Source organism: Callorhinchus milii, unplaced genomic scaffold, assembly GCF_018977255.1.
Source record: "Callorhinchus milii isolate IMCB2004 unplaced genomic scaffold, IMCB_Cmil_1.0 Scaffold4, whole genome shotgun sequence".
Taxonomy (NCBI): Eukaryota; Metazoa; Chordata; class Chondrichthyes; order Chimaeriformes; family Callorhinchidae; genus Callorhinchus; species Callorhinchus milii.
This window is the reverse complement of record NW_024704745.1, coordinates 47,738,670-47,764,263: the sequence shown is the minus strand read 5'-3', so window position 1 is coordinate 47,764,263 and position 25,594 is coordinate 47,738,670. Positions and strand designations below refer to the sequence as shown.

The following is a 25,594-nucleotide window of genomic DNA, read 5'->3' as shown; positions in this document are numbered from 1 at the left end:
ATAAAGCAGCAACCATAGCCCTAAATGACTGCAATTCTGTATGAGGAGGTCAAGACACAGCATGTCTGAACTGTACCCTCACTTGATTAATTGGTGGATTGTTATCTTTCTTAATGTGTTCAATGGATAAAGACTTATCCATTAATTTGATTTGCATGGTTTGTAAATTAATTATTTTCATTGCTCTATCTATGCAATATAATTGAATATTCTAACAATATCCAAATCTATTTGTTTAAATGTATTATATTTCTTTATGTGCGACTAAGCACTCTAATTTTACTCAGGTTCATTTCTTTGAACTTAGTGTAAATGTTTCACACCTGCAAATTGTAATATCCCTTATACCCACTTCAGCTAAAATAAACTAGCAACTCAGAGCTAGGATTGATCCTTGAATCTTCCTTATTTGGATGACTCTTAATACCTTAAATTTAGCGATGAAACCTTCATGATACTCTCAAAAAGCTGTGGCTTCAGCCTCACAGTGGAATTTGACTTCATATTTTAAGATGACACCCCAGAACTAGGCTGAAGTAACTCTACACTACCAGAGGTACCGTACATCAGAAAATACATTAATTAAACTAAGGTCCTATCTTCTGAATATTAGTTAAATATTAAAGATATCATGACACTATTTGAAAAAGGTCATTTATTTCTTTGTTAACAAACATAACCCCAGATGAAATGATTATTTACTCTCAAGCTGTTTGTGGAACCTTGCTGTGCATAAAGTAACTGCCACATTTGCCTACAACACAATTTACCCTAGCCTACACTTCACAGTAATTACATAGAAATCAGTTTGAGATGTTTCAATGTTATAAAGGTATGATATAAATTAAAAGATCCAAGCATTATTCTTTTTAAATCAAATATAAAATAGTACATTGGATAATAAACTGATTCTATTCCTTCATGCATTTTTGATTGATTTTGATGCTCATCAAGATGATGGTTGTCAGTACTGAGAATATGGAGTACATTTCCACTTTTGGCACCCTTTGTCAACATCAAGCACTCTTAGAGCAACTATACCACAAACCAGATGCAGAGTAAAGCTTCATTTGCTCTGACAAAACAATAGTGTCCCTTTGTCCAAGGCAAGAAGAACAACACTTGCTGCACAACACTGAGTTATTTTCCATTTCTCACATCAGACAAACTATGACCTCTCTGAATGAGATTCAGATTTGAACCTAGATTACAAATGGCCAATTCTTATATTCACCTATTAGAACCAGAAAATTAGAATAGTTCAATCTTATCCGGGGTATATTGAAACTCAAGAGCCCTTCAATAAAAGGTCATTGTGAAGAAAGGAATTTCTTTTCTCCCTTCTCTTTCCACTCACTATAATGATCTATAGTGATCTACCATTAGGATTACTTTATTACTTGATATTCTATGTATCAGAGCCTGCATATACTGTACAATGCAATATTATCTACAATATTAGTTAGTTCAATATTTTGTTGTGAAATAAAGATCTATTCTTTTCTGTCAAATAATCTGTTTTGCTTCCTTGATCTCTATCAATTTTACTCAAAGTAATAATCTTTTATCGGTCAGGTTCACCACTGATTATTGTTTGTAATGTTGAAGAGAAATGCAATAATTGCTATCTGATTCAATTGCTCAATTTGCACATCCTTAGTGTGAAGCAAGCCCATACACAACTGGAAAATCCTAGATATGGTCCCTGGTCTGGGCTATATTATTTCAGCCAAGGCAGCCAAGTGGCCGCACGAGTTGTCTTCAGTTTACGGAAACATTCTTTACGGAATGTTTATGGAAACATTCTTTGGGATTTCTACTATTGATGATTATCCAGTATTTGGATAATCCACCCTGGAACATACATATATAGTCATGGCAGCAGACAGTATTGGTTTTGACGCAATGCCCTCAAGATCAAAATCGTATACTGTACTTATTCTCTAAGTTCATATGAAATGCTGTACACTTGAGAAACATGAAGGACTGAAATTTGTAGGGAAATTATTAAAAAGTTAACAATTTATGAAAGAGAAAAAGCTGGATCATCCAATTAGATTTGCTTGCTCCATGCAGCCTACCCCCAACATATATGAGTGGTAGGAACAGGAGAAGTCCATTCAACCCATCAAGCCTGTTCCACCAAATTTATTTTATCATGTAAATCTTTTAATCCAATTTTCCTACTTTTTCATACCCCCTAATACCCCTATTTCTTATTGATCTGCTTTATTCTATACCTATGGCCTTCTGGAGTAGGATATTCCACATTCTCATAATCTCTCTGTGAACAATTGAAAAATAAATCTAATTTCTAATATTCCCATCACTTTTATCAACACCTTGCCAATTATGTCACACGTATAGGAATCCTTCCCTACTCCTCCCTTCACCCCCTCCACCCCCTCCCCCACCACCCCCCCATCCCCCCTCACCCCCACCCCAACCATTCCCCCAGAACTGTTCACCAGGACTTAGCCTCATATGACCAGATACAATAAACAATACAAAAACACTCATTATTATAGCATCAAGATGGTTCTGACTAAAAATGTAAGAACTCATAGCTATACAAATATATCCACATAATTAACAATGCCAGCATTTGCATATTTGTAATAGAATATATTACCACCAAATCACAAGAATTTTAAATAACTCACAAAATCTAGATAACCATTGCTATAAAAAGAATAGCTAACTTGGGAAAATGAAATACACATAAATAATTTAATTCAGCAGCCAACATTAAACGATTCATATTCTGAACTGGTAGAAATATTAAGTGCCTTCATTCTACCAATTAACTGTGGTGTGTATCTCAGCACTCTCAGATAATCAGTTTGATAGAGCTTCCAATAGCAATGTTTAATTTGGACAAGATCATTTAATTATAAAGAGTTCTTTAAAGTTAAAATAAAGAATTAAATCCCAATGAACCACTTTGATTAAATTATGCACATTAAACGATACAGCCAACATTATGGTAAATATGTGGAAGGGGAGTCCATCTGAATAGAAAATGACAATGGTATTTCAAGATGGCTAAGGAGGTAGAGGCACTTGCTTAGAGTGAAGCTGAGTCATACAGCACAGGAAGATCCAAGCTTAGTTATTCAGTCTGTACTGAGTTACCTGATCTCGCCTAAGAAAATATGGATGCTTCAACTGACTTCATTGCACCCTGAGTCAGGGAAGGGCAAATCAAACAGGGAAAGAGTTCTGTGCAGATCATTGCTACTGGAAACTGTATATAGATGGATATTGGGTGAAGACAGGAGTAGGTTTGAGAAATGAAGTACCCCTCATCCCTTTCCCATTGAGCCAAATAGTCCAGTGGCACTCACTGTCAATGCCCATTTGGATAAAGCACCAGAGAACAGACTGCGCCCATGCAACTGTGCTCCGGCATGAGTCAGTGCATTAAGAAAGAAATAAGAAAATGGAAAGGAAACAAATACAATGATAAATTGTCTCAATTATTATCTGCACCCATTATGAATTGAATATCAAGTTGTACATTGTTAACTTGTTCTGTAGATACATTTTCATCAACTTTATAAAGATCACAGTCCAAATAATATATTGAGTGTCAAATGTCTCATTTTATTTAAACATACCACCCAAACTACATAATGATTGTTTACATTTTGAAAGATTATTCTATATGATTTAAAAGTTATGCTCACTAGATAATATTTCGATTATCGAAATGTATGCAAGATATTGCGATAAATCTCAACGAAATTATAACTGTAAAGAGGTAGTTTCTGTCTAAAGCCTATTCATAAAAGAACATGTGGCAAATAGGTTGATTCTGGAATGAAAATGTATTGATTTGCTTTGTGGTTTACATTCATTCTGTTGTATTAACTAAAATTTAATTTGATTTAATGTTTCAAGTTTATTTACGTTGATTATTGTATTTGCTTCCAAGTAAATATGAATGTATTCAAAAACGTCAATCTTGTGCCATTTAAAACTTCAAAACGATTTGCATGGAAAGGAGAACACGTCTCGAGTGGGGATTCGACCAATCGTGTTTCCTTTGTAGCGCAATATTATATATATTTAAGTTAGACACCTTTAAACAAAGTCAAATAAATTGATGTCGCAGGAACAAAATGGATCTGACATCGAACACGTAATTTCATAAGAATGCGAAACTGATCCCACCTGGATTTATACAGGATACGAAACAAAACATCTTAACATGCAGCTCACAGAGTAAAGGACTGAAATATTTATGCGTAAAACAGTCAAAAAAGGCAATCTACATTGCACGATGTCGGATTAACTGTGATTTTGAATCCGCTAAAGGTGTATATTATGATTCTGTTTAAAGGTATACATTTCGGGACTGTTGTTTCGAGGGAGGAATAGGATCATTATGTGTCAGACTGAGCCTTACTTCAAATTATTTGAACAGGAAAACGATTTCGTGTACAGTAAGCTTTCAGACATGACTAAAACCTAAATGTTATAAAGTGTTTCGACATCCGTATTCATTCTGCAAAATTTAAAATTTTACCTTGAGTAATATTTACGCATTAAGAGACCAAACCCAAGTCTGCACTTACACAGATGCACTTACACTTACACAATCGTATGCCTGATCTATTAACCCTCCCATGCAGGTTTCCTCTGCATTTCGTTTGAAGTTGTTATTTTCCTTTGTGAAAATGCATTTTCGAAGTTTGGTTCAATGTTATTAATTCAGTAATTAACTGATCAATAAACTGTACGCAGAGGGCAATGTCACGATGGACCACGGCCAAATGAAGAATGTCAGAAGACACCGAACGACAAATGAAGTTTGATCAAATTGTTGAATATTGAGGGAAAAATTGTTTTAGTTTATTATAAGCGTGATAGAAAAAGACCGAATAAAAACACTTTCACTGCTGCTCTTTCCGTGGACCAGACGAATTATATTCATCACATCAGATAATATACGCAAACTTTTCAGACTTGTTGAATGTACTTTTACTTTACTGCCGAGAGTTTAGTACCCTCTGTGTAATTATTATTGCATATCATGACAAATGTGTGTAAATTAAGCTGCTGTAGATGTTTTATTTATATGTTTTATTTATTTACAAGTATTTAGATGTTAAGTGGCTATCTCATTACTGTCCAGTTGGCTCAATGTTGTGTCTCAAAAGCTCAGCTATTTTATTTGCAATATTTCCTTTATGTTTGTTATATCAAACAGTAGCACCATTTTAGGAGGCTGAAGATCATAGATACCACCCTGACTCAAAACCGGATCGTTTAACATCTATATGGACCGGACAAAACTCAGATAATCTGTGGCACCCACTGCCTTTCCATATTCTGTTTACAATGCCTTCACGACAATATCGATTATCATTTCGGCAATATATTTTCCGATATCTATGTATATGCATAAATGCATCTTATGATAACGTAAAGACTGACCAATTAGATTGTGTCACTTATTATTAGTAAGAGATCGGCAAAACAATTGCAGAAGCATTGGAAACCGTTGTTGCTTTCACTTTGTTTACTCCGTTTATTACAAGTGTTTTGCATATCAGTATCTTATATATTATTGAATATTTATTTACAAGATGCATTAATTTAATATGATTACACCGATGTACGTATATTAATTTAGCAAGTTATATGTTTTTATTATCACGAGTTATGTGTAAGTGAACTCAACATGTGCTTCAATTGCTGATATGATATAATGTAAGATTTGATTTGTTTTTTTATCTATCTTACTATTAATGTAAGTTACATGTGTCTCTCTATATAAGTGTTGTTTAAAATTAATCGTCCAACACGACCAAGGAGATATGGACACATATAATTATATGAAACTGCAAATCCAATTATACGCTGGATGGTCAACCGATTGCAATGGATCCACTGGATCTTACAATGATTCGACGTAACCACGTAATGTCCAAATATTGATTTTATTCTGTGGGTTCCTTATTATTACGCAATGGAATAAGCAAAAAATAAAATGTGCAGGTTTTGTTTAAATCTGTAACAGCGACCGAGAAATAATTCTGTACAATTGTAACGTAAACTATCTTGAATGATATTGTCGTGTTCATATATATATATATATGGAGCATTTAAATTCCGATTAAATTCAAGCTCGTTTGAAACTTAGCTAAATCTATTTTGAGAGTTTAAAAGACTGAACATGTTGAATTGTATTTTGCATTTTTTAAATAAAAGATATGCTTTGGATAGGGAATATTTGAACAAAATTAAACAGCAATTAATGCATTTATATTTGAAGATCTGCTGTAGGCAAATGTGTTTCCACGAAGTACTTTGGAATATGGACTTTATTGCGGTTACCTATCACCAGGCAACTTTATTTTCGAGACAATATTGATGGGTGTAAGATATCGCCTTGTACGTGTGTGTGTGTGTGGGTGGGTGGGTGAATGGGGGCAGGGGGTCTAATGTGTGAGCAATCAATCGTTTGCAAGAGTTTGATTTCGGCAAATTGCTATCTTCTGTCTGTTTCAGATGCTCTCTGATTGATTACCAGACGTCCTTAAATGTTTAAACGAAAACCTCGATGAAATCATTATTTTGAAGAAACCCTTTTCAGCATGGATTTATTTCTGCACTGTCTATTGACGTCCCCCAGAAGCCCTTCACCTGTTGAGGCCCCGAGTTCCAGTACAGCACAGGGGCGCTGGTGGGGATGAGCTCTGAATGAAAAGCGTTCACAAAGCGCGATGTGTTCTCGCCGAGAAGAGTCTCGAGTACAAAGGGTTGGAGCCTCCTGTCTGCTGGGTACCATATGGAGACAAAAAGATCCCATGTGCTCAACAGGGGAGCGAGGCTAAGGTTGGGGCTGTTTTGTCTGAGTAAGGTAGCGGGTGAATGGCTTTGCCACTGACCCCACACTTCTAAACCTGAGAATTACAAGTGCCCTCACCAGATGGAAAAATAGAAACGTGTTGTTAGCATTCAGAATCGTTTAATATGGAAGGGGGTGGGGGTACCTTTTTCTCTTAACTATCTGTTAACTACTTCTAATTGTCATAGATCTCTCTCTCTCTCTCTCTCCACTCACCCCTCCCCCCCACCTCTGCACGCCCACACACCCTTCTCTGTCATTCACCCATGTGTCACCCACATACTCACCTCACACTGTCACTCACATTCTCCCTCACTGTCAACCACATACTCCATTACGCTGTCATTCACACACACACACACTCTTAACACCATATCAGTCACACAGATATTCCCTTCATAGCTTCTGCCACACAGTCAATCTCCTCACACTCTCTTACCCCATACATTAATCTTATCACATTCTATTTTGCCCACAAATATACAGTCAATTCACTTTACAGTCTATTCTGTGAAGCGCTTTGAGATGTCTAGAAGATGTGAGAAGCGCTATATCAAATGCAAGGATTATTATTATTATCATCACACATTCTCTGTGACAGAGTTCCTCTCAAACACTATCACATCTATCATTCGCATACATATTTCCCTCATACCAAATACTGTACACACTTCTTTCTTGTATTCTTCTCTTACTCACTCTCACAAACCTACCCTCACACATTGCTCTCTTCCTCACACATCTCTCATATATACATTTCAATAACAACAACAATTTGCATTTATATGGCACGCCTCATGCAGGGTAGGATCACAAAATGCTTTACTGCAGTGGAACACAATGCCGAACCAGGGGGATGGGGAGGTGACTGTTGGCAAGTTCGAAGATGAAAGTCTTCAGGCCTGACTTGAAGATGGGGAAGGAGGGGCAAGGCAGAGGGATAGAGGAAGAGTGTTCCAGAGTTTCGGGGCATAATGACTGAAACTGCAGCAACCGATAGTGGAACAGAGGGCCCAAGGGACATGCAAGAGACCAGAGCGAGCTGATCGGAGGCAGCAAGTAGTGGCTTGGGGAATAAGTAGGTCAGAGAGGTAGGGAAGTGTCAGGGCATAAAGGGATTTGAAGACGTGTGAGGATCTTGAAATCAATCCATTCAGCGATAGAGAGCCAGGGGAGCCTGGCTAGAATTGGTATGATGGGGTACAGAGTTTAGTGTGGGTGTATATGCAGGGGGCGAAGTTTTGGATCAGCTGATCTTTGTGCATGGTGGAGCTGGGGAGACCAGCGAGGATGGCATTTGAATAGTTCAAGCGGAAGGTGATGAACACATGGATGAGTGTTTCGGCTGTGTTTGGGGTAAAGTATAGTCGGAGGGAGGCAATGTGGCGGAGGTGGTGGAAATCGGTCTTGGTTAGGGACTGAATGTGGAATAGGAAGGACAGCTGCGGTAAGAACCTGATGCCTAGGTTGTGCACCAGTTCATTGAGTCTGATGGATAGGCTGGAAGGTTGAGGAGGTCAGAGCCACAGGACAGAAGATGTTGACAGGAGCCAAGAAGTATGGCTTCCATCTTGTTGACATTTAGTTACAAGAAGTTCTCACTCACAGAGTACACTCTCATGTCATCTTTTTCACGCACACGCATATGCAAACACACATAAACAAATGCTACTCACACATTTCATTTCTCCATCACACATATTCTCTCATATATACTTCCCGACTCACATTCATGCACCTTGCTCATACATTCTTCTCTTACACACCTTTTCTCTGATATTCTCTCATATACTTCTCTCACATTGTCTCATTCAACAGCAGCAACAACAAATTACAGTTGTATAGCACCCTACACGTCGGAAAGACATCCCAGGGTGCTGGACAATCAGGGGTTTTGGACCCAAGCTGGGAGTTGAGGTCAGGAGGCAGGAGGAGGGCAGGGATGGCGGGGGTGGAAGGGTGGCTGAAGGCATGGTTGAAGGTCTTCAGATGGGACTTGAAGGAGGCAAGATAGAGGTAAGGTGGAGGGATTGCGGGATAGAGTTCCAGAGTGTGGGGGTAAAGATGCTGAATACCCAACCACCAATAGTTAGGCGGGAAGTGCGGGGGACCTGAAGCAGTCTAGCGGAGGGAGCAGACAGGCTGATATGGGGTTATGAGGTCAGAGAGGTAGGTGGGAGCAAGACTGTTCAGGGCCTTGACGGTAATAACAAGGGTTTCTCATACTCCTTCACACAGAATCTCTCTCACACACTCTCAGAAACATACACATTCACACTTTACACACATACACATTCCTTCAAACACAGTCACACCATCATACACACACATGCCCTCACATACACCCTCTCACAAACAACTTTTCTCACACATATACTCTCTCATGAACACTCCCTCGCACAAACTTTCTATCTCACTCTCACACACAAGTTCTCTCTTGTATACTTCCTCTCTCACACACCTCTCATGCTCACACACACTTAACTCATCAATTACCAATTAGTGACCGTCCTTTGGGGGGAGGGGCTGAGAGATAAGAGGGTCCCATTGGAGCTGCATCGGCTCCAAAATGACATGCCTGGCAACAGAAGGTCAAAATCGAGTGATTCTTTGTCTGTCTTGGTAGTCCAGTGCCTGAGTCAGGTTAATCGCAGTATGCCAGGGCCATTTTGGCTCATCCTTAGGTTTTGAAGGGTCAGATCAGTCACTGGAAGTATGGATTCTTCCCACTCATCTCTTACTAATGCTACAAGCCAAAGCCCTAACAGGTATGGTGGTCCTAGCCGGACAAGCAGCAGGAAGCTTACCAGCCAGTATTTGAATGGCAAGCTATATGTTTTTAGCTGGTTAAACTCCAGCAGTACCCCCAACTCACACTCAAGCCTTGGCTCTAGACAATTTGTGCCTAATTCTAGCTGGATTTTGGTAAACAGGATGCGTCTCTCAGGGAGAGAATGTATTCTATTCCACGCACAGGGAAATTTCCATGTGTAGCTGGCATACATATTTGGAAATCGCAGTCTGGTTGAATCCTGATTTGTGCTGATATTCCGCATGTATCAGCCACCCGATTAATCAATAGGAACTCTCACACACACTTTGCTTTCACTCGCACCTCTCTCTCTCTCTCTCACTCACACACACACGGTTATCTCTCATACTTTCTCCCATACCTTTCTCACGTACATATACACACACTTCTCACACACTTCTTTCTCTCACACACATCACATTTCTCCCATATACAGACTTATCTTTCACAACCATTTTTCATACACACACATCTCTCTTTTAAACATACATTTAACACTCAACGCCCACCTCTCTCACACATGCTTTTACCAACATTTTCTCTCACAAATCTATAATCTTTCTGGTACGCTCTTATTTCACACGTTTGTCTCCCGTACACATTTCATTCACACATCCCTTCTCTCTCATATATGCAATCTCTCGCACCTACAGTCTCTGCCTCTCAGACATACTCTTTTCGTACACACCTCACTCACATACACAATCTGTTGTATATAGTCTCTCTCTGATCCGATCTCACACACAAGGACACATTCCCCGGTGTCAATCCCTCACACATTCTTCCATCCCTCTCACACTGTCGCACAAGCACTTTCTCCTTTTTCTCACTCTCGCTCTTTCATCCATCTGCTCATCTGAAGTGCACGATTTATGCCTCCAATGATTTAGATATCAGTACAGTATTAAACGTTCACCCACACATCGACATATTTGCGGGACAATGAGTTACACGAAGAATTTCTAAATGGAAACAATTATTGTCACTTTCAGTTTATTTGTTTTCTCGTGACTCGGTGCTAGGTTAAGACGTAAAATTACACGTTTATTGTTTCGCCCGAATAGTGCCACGAGTCAATAGAAAACAAAACTATGTGTAGTACATAGCAAACCCCGCTGGGCACTGGTCTGCGGTCTGCTGCTGCTGCTGCTGCAAAAAAGAAGCTCTTCAGTGCTAATTACAAATAAATTATGATGTGCTCACTAAGTAATTGATTTAATGAAGTTCCTATGAAACTATTAAAAACGGGTAGAGGTCAAGAAAGGGGCGCCCCAGAGCGCCCATTGTCGGATGTTTAACTCCAGCAATCTCGTCGGAAAGACATCGGGGCTAATAGGTGAAGTCACAGCTGCTCGAATCTGACTTCTGTGAGGAAAATGAATCGCTCCTAAAACTTACCAAGTCGTGCTACTCAACCAGCCCTAATTCAACAGGACACCGGCCCTTTCCTTGCAGTGGCAACTTCTACAGTAGTGCACATAATGCATCAGACACTCCACTTCCAGCAACTCTACCATCTGTGACAAAGCCCCGAACCAGCACTTACTACATTACTGGTCTCTGATCTGGTCACACACAAAAAAAGACTTGGAGATACACGTCCTACATCGGTACTTACACTCTGCCCGATTCCTCTAACTGCAACATCGGGGGTAAATCTTGACCATTCTAATTAAATCTGGCTGTTAAGCATGACTCACTCATTGCTCTCTACCAGACAACACGATGTAGTTTTTCTCCCCACCTATCCAAGAAACTTAAGCAGTATAGGCAGGTAGGGTGCTTGGAAAATGTTGGCAGAATGCCTAGACTGTGAATGTGTGTCTATTAACACGAAGTGTTCCTTCATGAAAAGCTCACTTGGAGCAGCCAGAAGAATAGAATGGACGAGTGTGTTTAAAAATACAACCCGAACTACATTTCCTTGCAAATTGCAATGGGCAATTTGGTAAACTACCTTATGTTTAGGGTAAAAATCTGATAAAGTTTCATTCGCTTATTGTAAGATAGGTTATTTAGAAGTGACGATTGGTAACTAAATACGAGAAGTTGTTTCCACAAAAGGAATTTCAGAAACCTCTTTAAAATTTCTATCAGGATGTTGAAACCTGAAAGAGAAAACAAGCCCCCGACATTAGTGTGGGTTATTTACGTCTTTATTAGTGACTGGTTTAAGGGGTATCCGACGTGTCTGTCACTTTCTATTAGTATTATTTTACGACCTTTTCTTTTGTGTAAACATCAAGGGACTTGTCTCCAAGTTCCAGCCACGTTCCTGCTTGTAACGAGGGTAGTCTGAGTCCGCAGAAAAGAATGACCATATGCACAGTCTCTCCAGCCCTTCTTACTCATTTCTTTCAAGTTATCTTCACTCTTCCCCTTCCCTTCTACGTAGAGAGGTTCTAACGCTCGGCGAGCACTTACATGAAAATAAGGTAGTCGAAACATACTATATTTTAGCAATACTCCGCGTTTGAGTGGTGTTGTAGTTGTAGTTGTAGTTAAGAAATCTATAGGAATGTTGTCAGTTTCATTGCCATATATTTTACAGGTACTACATATTTTATTCAATATTTATCATCTTTAAAAACAAATCTAAGGAACTGCTGCACAGCAATGAGAACAATATGTTATCGGGGATGTAATATAGAGTGATTGAACATTCTTGTTAGATGCGGCCTAGCTCCATCATTATTTGGATCTCTCACCTTAAACAAGAATCCCTTATTTGCAGAATTTAACGCTGGACATTTCCACTATGCATGTTATTAACTGGTGTCAGAAGCAATCTATTATAATACGCATTAACAGACCACTGGGCTTTGTGTGTGTACGTTTTTTTAAAAATATATAAAGCAGTGCAAGTTATCTCCCGAATTACCACTAACAAAACAGTGTATAAAATTGCAACTCTCATTTCAAGTTCCAGTCAGGAATAGGTAAATTGTGTGAAAAGGTGCGTGTGAATTATTCCACATGGCTAATTTGCAAACGCTACTTGTTAGAGCTCATTGCGAGCTGCTATTTTGCTGAGCTGAGAGAGTGATGCTGATGCCCATCAGGAGCACACAGTGGCTGGGACGTCAGGAAGGCGGGCTCAGTCTCTGACGTGAGATTGTTTCCTTTACATGACTTTTATAGACAGGGTCAGACTTTACCTATAAATCATACAAAGTAGGAATAGTTTCTGGGAAATCTTATGTCTTACTACAATTGCAAATAGCAGGATTTTCTGTAGGATTTTTTTCATAGTTGTGAATCGGTCGTGGGTGTTTCGTTTCTGTTACTATTATTGCAATGAGATAATTTGTAGTTAAATAATCTATATATGTTATATATATATACACCTCCAGCAATAACAGCACACAGCTAACCATTGCATGCAGGATTATTTTCACGTAAATCGTTTTAATTATAACTTTGACACGTATTTAATTGTTTCTAACAACCTAAGAAGTTAAATACTTTGTACTATAAGAGTTTGAAATGGTTATGTTCTATGTTACATGTTCACATCCGCTCCCCCACCGCGTGTTTATCAGACATTATTTACAATGGAATTCACTTTACAGTATACTCTGTGAAGCGATTTGAGACGTCTCGAAGACGTGATAAGGCGCTATATCAACTGCAATGATTATTACTATCATTTATTAACGAAATCAACTCGTCTTCTGGAAGGGATGTTATGTGAATTGACTCGAAATAAGTTTGAATATTGTGTTGCCTTCTACATTTCTGATAATGAACTGAAATGGGTGACACGGTACACGCTGTACAGAGAAGCCTGCACGTGTACCGTCAGTGTGTGTGTAAATCTCAATAGGACGCACCAATAATACATTTTATTTAAGTGCAGGCACATCGATCTTCCAATATGTAAATCAATATTTGGGGAAATCCCCCGAATCTGTTGAATCACTTACATAATTTGGCTATTAGCTTATGTTTCTGTTTCCAATACCGAGGGGAAGTGTACTTTTAAACTAGTGTGTGTGTGTCTGTGTGTATGTGTGTAAAAGCTTGTTGGACTAACGATGTCGTTTGACAAGTGCGGTGAGTAAATAGACAAAGCTGGGATCGAGCTGAATCGTAAGCAGCCTTAATTAACACCAGCTTAAATAGTCGGACAGGGCACTGCAGAAAAAAGTCAAAGAAAGACTTTCAGGCTGAGTGCCCCTTGACAAGCTCTTTTTTCCTAGTGTCATTCAATATTTAATGCACTCTGCTTGTAACGCTCCTACTGGTGCTCCTTTCTCAGCAAGTACCTTATTTTTCACGGTGCTCATAGTAAAAGACAACCCTGTAGGGAAAGAACAGTGAAATTGCTTATTGTTTTTCAAATACGTACCAGAACTCGGTGCATATATATATATATATATATTATAGCTGCTGTTTAAAGCAGTGTGAGCTTTCAGTTTTCAGTTTTCAGACAGTGTTAAGTAACATAATCTAGTAGAAGCTAACTTCAGCCGAAGAAAAAAAGCTTTACAAAAGGAATTTGACTGTGCTACTGTTATTTTGTTAGCACGTTTTAAATGCTTATTTTCATGCGGGGGGTGGGGGGGCTTAACACTAGCAGAGCTAATTATTTAACATAATAGAGACGAAAATTGGCGAGAAAATGTTATTGGCAAAGTACTAGCAAGATATAAAAGCAAAACATACTTTCAGAATGCAATTAAATACACGTTTTGTGCAGCTACAAACAAATCAATTTCATAGCTTTTGAGCTGGAGTATTTTACAAAAAAATCAAATTGCAATGAAAATAAAAAAATTAAACCGAAAAAAATACTTGCACGGGTGAGGGAAAGGGATATCGCGTCCGTCCAAGCATATCATCGGGTTATTTGTGTTCATATTTATACATGATCTGGAACTGATTGTGTATTTTTATCTGTTATGAATAAATTTGTATAAAATAGGATGCGGTTTGTAGAGAAAAAAAATGACCATCAGCCATAATCCTCATGTTTATAATCTTATGGCAAGGCAGAGTGTGAATGGGAACATGTGGGTAATATATCTGTCATAATGGTGTTTAAAGTGATGGTTTAAGAACTGCATGGAATACAACTGAAATCTGAATGTTAACTACCTCCTCTTCACACACACACACACACACACACACATAAACCCATTAGGATCTTCACGACAGGCTAAGAATTTTTGTCCAGATTCAGTGGAGTGGCGTCTGCAAGTCTGAGTTAAAAAGTTACTGATTTCCAGGCTGTATGTTAAGGCAGTTCATGTAAGTAATTTCTGTGGGCTTCATAGTAAAGGAGAACAAATCGCTGACAAAGGAAACGCTTTTCAATTCAGCTGCGTCGTTAGGACGACGGCGAAGTATTCCTCAGATAATAAGTTCCACTTCAAAGGGTTTTTCATTCAACGGTGACAGCTTCGCCCTTTTATTAAGTCCCGGCGTTTTTCACTTGGAGGAATCATCTGTTTGGTTATTTTTCATCGTGTTTATTTTTCACCATTCACCGAGTACTTGTATTAGATAAACAAAGGACGATAACATATTCCAAACAATGGTTCGTAAGTGCAAAAAAAAGACCCAAGCCCACTTCAAGACCCATCCAAAAACAAAGTTGCTGATATTTGGAAAGGAAGGAAGGGGGAGAAAAGGTCAGAAAAGGTAGGGGGGGGGGGGGGGGTGCAAAACGCCTGGTGAAGAACAAAATATGAAAGATTCTGATGAAGTGAAAATTGACTGAACTAACATGGCATGAAACTAAAGGTCAATGCAACTGTATCTTAATAGACTGTCGCGAATCGAGGTAGACTGCTTTGAATGCAGCTCGCTTTTCGGGTGCTCATTGCCATAGCAATCTTAACGCGCCATGTTGATGTACCGTAAAAGCAGTAGTTTGAATTTCAAAGCGTCTGCCTTTGAACTTCTTCCTGCCTGATTAGACATTTGCGCTTTTTTTCTCTCTCTCTCTTTCTTTTTNGTCTTGGGGTGCGCTTCCTCCGCACTCTTTTTATGTTGGGGTTTTTTTTTCTAAACTGGACAGCGACAAACGGAGGCAGCCACTGTTCCTTGGGGAGGAAGCCTTGCCTTGTTTCTCAGATGTGAGCCCATTTCTGGGTCTGCTGCCTTGCATCTGGTTCTTTCCACGTGCAAACTGCAAAAGGGCCACGTGATCCCGACCAAATCAACCTCTGTACATTGAGGAGACAATAATCCCTTTTGTTTAGACTATATTCTGGTTGTTTTCGACACTAATTCCATATCAATCCCACCAACACCCTTTTTTAAAAAAAAAATCGACAGTTTCCTCTCAGCTTGAGATGAGTTCCTATGTGTCAGCGAAAAGTTACATAGACCTATATTTCAGCTTGGATATAGTTCCTATGTCTCAGTGAATAATTATATAGTTTATACACTTCCTTTATTTCTGATTGAATATTGTTCCTATGAGTTAGTGAAACAATTGAGAACCAAGTTATTGCCATCGCGTATGTTGATACTTGTATCAGATGATGAAAGTTTTTTTTTAAAAAAAGCTGCTTACATAAATACACTAATTTCCTGCCAATGTTTTCTGTATAGAGTGGGCGCTGCTCCCTTTAACTCTTGTGTTCGTTTCCTTAATTAGATGGATGACTCCTGCGAAGTGGAAACGGACGATTAATACAAATGAAGATCGTTCTGTACAAACGAGAACAAGCCGTTGAAGTTTCATTGCTGACATCTACAGAAAGTACGTTTGTTAATAATGCTAAAAGTGGACTGATTGCCGAAGGGTAAACGCCATCTACGTTTAAGTCATGCGCTGCTCATTCCTAATATATGGTGTTCTTGACAATATATTCAGATGTGAACGTCGGCCTTGCCAATTGCCATAGAAATCCTAATATACCATGAAGAGTGTCCAAGCGCCAAGCACCAAGCCTTCCGCTCAGGAGTAAATTGCTTTGAAGTGGCGCAGGACATGCAGTGGTCACATTTTCGCTCTATATGCAGGACACTGCTTACTATGAGAGTGAGATTCTGCGTTTTAATGCAGAAAATACGAAGGGGAAGCGTGTGTTTTTTTACATTCTTTACAGCGATCTGCTTATTGTTAGATATCTTTTATCTTTTATATTTCCCATGAATGATTCATGTCTTGGGTGGCTTTGTACAACCCTCCCTTTCACAAGAAACTTCATTAGAGAGCTATAAGTTTTCCCATTGATTGGCGCCTTCATTTACATGAGTGTTCTTCTGCTTCATATGCTTTTAATTGTGAATGTCACAGAAACAACCTATTTCATTTTGAAGACATATCGCTCATTCTTAGAATAGCTTTCTTGTATCCTGAGTTTGTTCTCTTACCCACGTTTCCATCTGCTCTTTGACACTTTGACCAAAATGGCTCCGGTTCATGTTGTTTTATTATATCACAGTGTATCAGCATAATGTACATTGCATTTGAAACGCTCCGTGTGTTGCCTACATTTTCTACTATCTTGAACGTGCCTCTTCCGTCAAAACTGCCTGAAATTGTTAGGAGGTCTATGTGGAATACACACTACGCCAACTGACCCGAAATAGTAGTAACCTGGATAATTAAAAATAAAGCAATCATACTTAGAGTCAATAATAATCCCAACACAGTTTCTGCAATTCTCCACTGATCAAATTGAGTAGTTATGGGAAACCTATGGGACAAAAGTTATAATACAGCTATGAGACAAAAATAAATAAATCTGGATTGTGGTATTTGGTTATAGTATTGCACTAATGCTTTCCGACCGACCGACCGTCCGTCCATCTCTCTCTCTTTATCTATCTATCTATCTATCTATCTATCTATCTATCTATCTATCTATCTATCTATCTATCTATCTATCTATCTATCTATCTATCTATCTATCTATCTATCTATCTATCTATCTATCTATCTATCTATCTATCTATCTATCTATCTATCTATTTAAATATGATTTTGCCCATTATATTGATCCAATGGCAACAATAGTAATTGTCAATATATTAAACTGACCAAATCTGAAATTTGGTGACATTTCATGCATTCTATCTGTAATCAAATACCGGACACTGTTATGATGCAGCAAACATACAATCAATTACATGTGGTTGTGCCTTCTGGCCATTGCGGCTTACCTGTATGTTAAGGGTTTGTGTGAGTGCAGTGCAGTGCAGTGCAGGGAGACGCCAGGGGGGGGGCTGCTGGTCCCGCCCTGACCTCCCACCCAGGGCAAACGTGACGTGCTCTATTGCCCTTTGACGTCATGCACACACTATGGAAGGCCATGTTACACCATCTGATAATGTGCGTGTTCACCACATATCATATATATACACAGCATATATGTATAAATAACACTACATGTTCAGCATTACTGAACTATCAGTATATCTGAACCTATGATACAAAGTCTATGATAGACTTTGACCACAAGAATCAAAGACATATGTGTGTTCAAAATAGATATTTAAAAATAGAAGTGCCATCAACCTGCCTTGAAGTTAATATTATTTTGATTTTAGGGCTCTGGCCACACGTACTTTATTTCAGCGACCATTGAGCAGCGTTGGGGATTTTAGTGTCTGCGCTATGAAGAATTGTGGCATCCTGCCTGTCTTGCACATACAGCATTGACGGAATTTACACATTTTAATACGTATCTTACTTACGGTGGAGAAAAACAATCTTCGTTTATTCGCAACTTTGAATTACAATGTCACACGGATTAACCTCCTTAGTTTCACTGAAACGGTTTTCTAAACCGAGGTTCGAATACGCATGGACTATTGATTATTTTCAAGAAAGAATTCTCTCTCTCTATTTATTTTATTCTTTCACGGTTGTGTCGATTTTTGTATTTCAATCAAAGATCTTGGAAGATGTCACAGTACAAAATGTTTGCCAATGCAGGGAAATATAAAATGGCTGCAACATGCATCATGACAGTATACTGACCAATACTGTAGCTACAGCGATTTAACTGCAATGCCGAGAAAAAAAACAATCACAGGTTTTCCTTTTCCACATTTCACATTTCATTCAAGTAAGCAGAAAAAAAATATTCTGACAAACCACAGATTGATAAACACCACGATACTGCACCAAACGTAATCATATAATTCTTTGGTGTATCTGACCTATTGCAGGAAGATATAACGTCGGCAAATAAATTACAGTTTACAAATAAAAGAACATTTACGGACAAATTATTAAGATAACTAACGATTACATCAACGACTCACAGTCTACAACAATTATGTACAAATCCTACAGGGACAGACCTGTCATTTTTACTTCTTCGGGGCCTCGGAGGACAAATTAGTGCTCTTTAGTTTGTTTGTATGAAGGCCTGAATAATTATGAGTAAAATCTGAATATTTCTGAGTATAGCCTGATGGATAGAAGATCTTTCGGAGGTGGGTTGAAAAAAATCCCTATGCCTTGGTTTTAAAAGTTAATACATTGTCTGCATTGATTTTACAGGGTCAAAAAGTCCCTGTGAGGTTCAGTATTACTGATATTTGACTCGTTTCACATACTACAGGAAAGTCTTAATCCAGCTCTTCTTTGAAGAATTGATATTTGGGCTGTGGTTTTATAGTAGAATCCAACAACGCTGATTGATTTCAACGGAACATATATTGGGAATTTCCAGAGGTTGCACACTATTGTCCATATAATGTGGTTTACTCCTTCGCTGGTATCACAGTCCCGCTTCACTCCACAGCCCATTGCCAGCTCTTCGGTATTAGGAGCGGAGAGGTATGTGATATACCAGTTCCAACAAACTTAGTCATTGTCCGATGGGGGAAGGGGGTAATACTGCTCTCGTCATATAAAAATGTTGTGTATTCACATATTGATTTGAAATAATCAATATTTACATTCTTAAGATAAACCAAATTGTGGACCAATTTAACTTCGACGTTCACAATACAATCCTGACTGACACAGAGAATGAAATCACAGGCCAGAGTGTTATACGAGATCAAGTCATAGTTCTTGTGGCTGAAGCGACCTACGAGGCTTGAACTTAGCTGGTCGGAGATGCCCATGGAATACATCAGTTGATTTGAGACGATGAACACCGCTGCCACTAAAACCCTCCCGACTCACTCCAAGGTGCCACCTGCACACCTCTCCAACACTCCTGTGTCAGAGCATAGTCCTGGGATTAGAGTTCCTGTAAATCTCCTCGTCCTCAGATTCAGACGATGTGCCATTGCTTGAAGGTGTGTGCAGGTTATTGGCAGCCCCGCTGCCCTGACAAACGTACCACTCATTGAGGTTGGTGACCTGCGAAGAGACGCTGCCAGGGCGGCCCCTGGCCGGCTCTGAGGCCGGAGACACCATCCCCAAGGAAGCGGCTGAGGGCTCGTAAACGGAACTGTGGGGAGGTGGGGGGATTTGCAGTGGACTTTCATGTGTTTGCGGAGCGAGCTGGGGTGCGTGTACGATTTGTCGCAACCTCTCACTTTACAGTTGTAAGGCTTGTCACTGGTGTGGACGTGAGAGTGTTTCTTCCTGTCGCTGCTGTTGGCAAATTTCCTGTCACAGCCGTCGAACTCGCATTTAAAAGGTTTCTCTCCTGAAAAAAAATTAAAGCACGCAATGAGCAAGAATATTTAAACCCAATCTGCGATCATTCGTGGTGGGCTCACGTAGCTAAACTGTTCGTGCAATTTTGTTTCTTTAAATTGGCTTCTAAAAAAAAATCGCTCTCCGCTAAATACCCAAACATACACTTGTAATCGTTTTAGCCTTGATTTTGAAGGTAAATATTTCCCAAATAAACGTGAGTGAGTGTACAAAATGGAACTTGTGTACCTTTAGTTAGCTATTAAAGTTCATTAACTAATCACCGATTTGTCCCCTCCTTCAAAAAGACAAAATTGGACGGCTTACGTTAAAACAAGTGTATCTTATTTAGTTGGCATTTAGTTTGGTAATAATCCAATGTAGAAACCAAAAACTATAGCTTCCGATGACATCATGCACTTTACCAAAATTGAACACAGTTACTCTGAAGTACAGAGAAGAGACAGCATTTTCATTTCCACTGCACCTTTCAATCATTGCCAATGTTGACGTTTTCCTCAATTTAGTGAAATTGACTTTGAAATGAAGTTAGCTAAAACTTTTCAGACATCCTGTAAACAAAAACACGAACTGCGGAGAATATTGAAGTTTATTTTGTATCGTCTGAATCGATATTTCAGGTCGTTAGGAAGAGTTAATAGTAAAACAAAACTAATAGTGGTTCGATATTTACTTAGCCAGAGATAGTTGACTCTGAAAAAAAATCTGCAACACATCCAATTAAACATCATTACATTTGTCAGAGACTGTGGAAATGAGCCAGGGGCCCTTTTTATTGCTTCGTGTATTTCCTATATTCTTCATTGTATAATTCAGTATCTGGTAATCATATATCTGGACAAATTTAACCACATCTTCATTATTAGAGATTAGGCCTGTTACAACGCCAAACAGTAAGAGTAGCACTTAAAATATACCAACAAATCACTTCTGGTCAACCACACATCTCACTAAAGAGCTTCTGCGGCCTAAATCGAAATGCAGAGAGCTTAAGAATTTCCCCCCTGTGTGGTTCAAGCTCGTTACATAAAGAAGAAACCGCTGTATTTGAATAAGTTTGTTAAAATAATGAAAAATTCCAGGAGAACCGGCAGCCATCTTTACGGGTGTATGTAGTTTGTGGTCGAAAGCATTTTTTTTCCTGGCATTCAATGAGTTCTTACGTCCATTTGTTTTTATTAATTTCTGATATGGAGCTACCTGCGTGGTCTTCTTCCTACAACAAACACACATCAAATGAAAAAAAACCTCTTCATTTTAAGGCGAGTTTATTTCACAGGGTTGGAAACCAGAGCTGGAAACATTCAGTGGCGAGACGCCTTGCAATTGCTTCCTAATCCTTTGGCCGGTCTTGATCTATTGGTATGCAGTGAACACTATATTTTGGTTTGTGAACAACTGCAGCGTATTGCAGTGGTTGCCCGTTAACTGGCACACGAATTGCCTGATGTTCGGCCGGCGGTTACTGGTCGAGTCGTAGCCCCGAGCTACCGGGAAGAAGAAAGAGGCTGAGAGGCTTGGATTGCCGGGAGAGACTTTCCGTGAGCTGAGACCCAGAGAGCACTTGATTGATAAAACAAGTCACTCTGCAACACAACCGCATTCATGACTTGCCGAGTAAACAGAACCCAATCGTGTGTGACAGCACCTTTATAAATCACCAACTTGTGCGACCAATGATCGCCGCATTTCGCATTAAAAACATGTTTTTTTCTGGCTCTTTTGGATTTATTTTATATTGCATTTATCAGCACAAAATAACATTTCCTTTCCCTGCCAGTTTTCGTAGGATCAAGACCGCTGGCTTTGACAGGACGCACAGAACAACTCGCACCCTTGCCGGATTGAAAAGAACAACATTGGACAAGCTGCACTGGAAGCAAAAAGACAAGGTTTCCCTTTAAACCTGAGGCTTTCTGGTCACACGACTGCGCCTGGATTTCCCAAAGGGTGGAAATAGATTAATGAGGACACGTGGAATTTAACTGTCACAAAGTATTGAAATAAACTTTTCTAATATAAATACTTTAATCAATAATAGTATTTTGCGAGTGTTCTTTAACCCTAGGACATATTTACGAGTAGATTGACCATGCTCTGTTTAAACCGACTGCTGTAGTGAAACACACAGTGCAGTCCAGTTAATGAGGCTGACTGGAAACTGCGCCTGTCTTGATCACAATTTTGGCAACATCAGATGCCACTCATTCCACCAAGCACCAAGTTTTACTGTAACATTACCCTTCAGCTCCACAAAAGTGAAAAGAAAGTAATTCTTATTCCCGTGTGGGCGTGATTACCATTTTTTTTGTTATTCATAACAAAGCGTTGCCTCTCACCCAATTCTTTTTAAATTAATTATGAGCAGTGATTCCGCACCCCCCTCCCCACCCCCAAGCCACTATTTTTAGTTTACGTATATATATGTCGTTGGATTCCATTATTCATGTTGTGGCCAGTTCTTAAAATATCAGCAATGGTCATTTTATAGCTGGCATAAGAAACGTGTTGGCTTCGAAAAAGGCCTTAAAAGGGCTGGAATCGTCAGGAAGAGTTTTTGTACCGCCAGGTAGCTGTGGTTTTGCGTTACATCAAAGCGTACTTTGGTATCAGATTTTAGAGAATTGTTTTCAGATCAGTTTTGAATAAAACCTGGTTTTAGAGGTTAATTGTCTCCCCACTTCCTGCTTAGAGATAAAGGATGGGAAACGACTTCACGATATCCCCTCCATTACCGGAGGGGTCCCTGCATCCTCCGCTTCAGCAAAGATCGTCAGTTCTCTGTGTTTTTCACTGTGTTTTGGACTTGTGCAACATATTCTTTAGATAAAATCTGTAATCAGTACAGTCATGGACCATTTGCTTTAACATTTAAACAACAAATTAAGAAGGCATTAAACGAATAGGTGTAACGCTATCTGTTTATGCCCTGTGACAGCACACTATAAATCAGTGAAAACAATTAAGTAAACCATACGTCAATAAACATTCTCTAAGGGATAATATCTGTCTGCAACAATAAATTCTGACCAGGTTGGCTTTTTTTTCCGCCAAAACCGAAACGGTGTGCGTCTGCAGATCCGCAGTAAACTTTTGCAAGTTGTTGGAAAGGGACGCACCCTCGGGGGATCTGGATCCAGAGCTTGCTTGTGAATCCACGCAGCGTGTTTGTGTCAGGAAATATGCCTTTTACTAATTGTTAGCCAGAAGATTGAATAAATCGGCGTGATCAGACTTTAAGTGGACGTGGTTACAAACGAGTACAGTTTCCCTTTCCCCCGAAACATCCAAGGGATTGGTTGAAACCTTTAGGACAAACGCTGTCCTTGTTGATAAAGTCTGCGGATCTTTCATTTGCACCACTTTTATTTCCAGTTGCTTGGAATACCTGGCGGGTGTTACATTATGCAAGCCTGCCCACTTGCCAGTCTCAAGACCACCAAATAATCGTTTTGAAATGTTTGAATTAGACTCGCAAACTGGCGGTCAGGAAACAAAGAAACAGCTCAGCTTTTAGCACGTTTAAAGTTACCCTATTTGTGGGTCACACAATCAAAAGTCCCTTCTGTCGCCTCTTTCAAAAATAACCTGTGTTTCTTCGATATAGCATTCTAAAAATTGCCAATAAATCGAAAAAAGGGGGAAAAAAACGTTCTCGAACTTATTTGTCACTCTGCACCCTTTAGATTCGTAATTCACAGAAAACAAAGTGAGCTTTTTATTTAACAGCGTTCCATGAGCCACGATAACATGCGTTTGCTGATGGGATAGGAATAAAGTGAAAACTGTCTGTAGATACCAACCTGTGTGAGTCCTTTTATGTATCTTCAAGTTTTCTGAGCGTGCGAATACTTTGCCACAGCCGGGGAAGGGGCAGGGGAAAGGCTTTTCGCCCGTGTGCACTCTAATGTGATTCACCAGTTTGTATTTCGCCTTGAACGGTTTCCCTTCTCTAGGGCATTCCTCCCAGAAACAAATGTGGAGACTCTGCTCAGGTCCTCCGACGTGCTCCACCGTGACATGGTTTACCAACTCATGCATGGTGCTGAAAGTTTTGGAGCACGGCTTCTTTGAAGTCTGCTCCTGGTCAATCCATTTGCAGATTAACTCTTGCTTGATAGGTTGCCTCATATACCTAAAAAAGGCCCCGGCTCCGTGATGAGCTGCTGCAAGGTTAACGTTTAAGTTCATGGAGTTGTAGCTGTGCAGAGAAGAGGACGGGTAGTGGTCAGCTCTGTGGCTGAAGTGCTCTGGCCTATAGATGTCCCCTGGCAGACCCAAACGCATCTGTCCATTTAAATTGTGCTGGGATGCCGGGGCAGCCTGTTCATGGAGCCCTGAAAAGACCTCTGAATGCCCATAGCTACCTGTTGCGGACACAAACATGCCATGGTGATGATGATGATGGTGGTGATGGTGATGGGACGAGGAAGGTGGATGCTGATCGGTCAATCCATGCATGGCAGATGCTGAAAGATCCCTCCTGAGGATGTATTCCCTGCCGCTTGCGTAGCCTGAATGAGGATGGCCCACTGGGTAGCTGACTGAGGTCTGTGCAGAGCCGAAAGCCGCCGCCGTCTGGGCTTCAGGATGTCCAGCCATGTGCTGTGAGGGACTTAGTTTGAGAGCACTGGGCTGGGCCATGTGCTCGGGCCCAAAAGGGCTGAGAGGCACGCTGGGGTCGTTGTTTATCTCCCCAGGGTGGATATGTGCATGGCCACCCAGCCCCGGGAAGCCTGTCATATTCTGGTGGGGATGGTGTTGACTTGCTGCCAAATCCGCTAATCTCAGTGCCGGATTCCGCTTGCTTAACGCGGGCTCCATAACTACACAGTCAGTCCATCCACATTAGTTGGCGTGTTTTTTTTTCTTCCCTAAACAAAGTCTGAAAATGTATTATTGAACGTACTCAAAGTACTTTTTTTTTGCACTCTTAACTCTGCCTTTCCCATTCTGTCCTCAAGCGATTGGCAGAACATAGACCAGTTGGGTGACACAGTGGGGAAATATAGTTTAGTGATGGCAGGGCCGGGATTGGACATTTTGGGGTTGATTGGCAGGTACATGGTTCAGGCAATTCGCCTATTTTCCGCAGAGCAGCGCAGCGGGATCCGCCCTCTCCAACCTGCACTCGCACAGTGTTTCTCTGCTCAAGTTTCACTTCAGAATTTAGGGAAACGAGGCATTGATTTTTCACACGCTCGAAAAATACGCCAAACCTTGGGCAAAGGATTACCACGATGACCATGTTTTTCCTCCAGAGAGTTTAATTTTTTTTTTTGCATCAACACTCGTTATGTGCGCATTCCTTCAATTTCATGACGAATGTGAAAAT

At 39.8% G+C, this 25,594-nt stretch overlaps 1 protein-coding gene across 1 annotated transcript; it reads right to left on the bottom strand.

Annotated features, from left to right (window-relative positions):
• Positions 1-18,479: 18,479 nt before the first annotated feature.
• zic5 (zic family member 5 (odd-paired homolog, Drosophila)) lies at positions 18,480-25,089 on the bottom strand. Its single transcript, XM_007906305.2, is given in 3 exon segments — positions 18,480-20,066; positions 20,069-20,248; positions 24,063-25,089. Coding segments are annotated over 3 exon segments (1,452 nt in total). The 5' UTR covers positions 25,084-25,089; the 3' UTR covers positions 18,480-19,815.
• Positions 25,090-25,594: the final 505 nt, after the last annotated feature.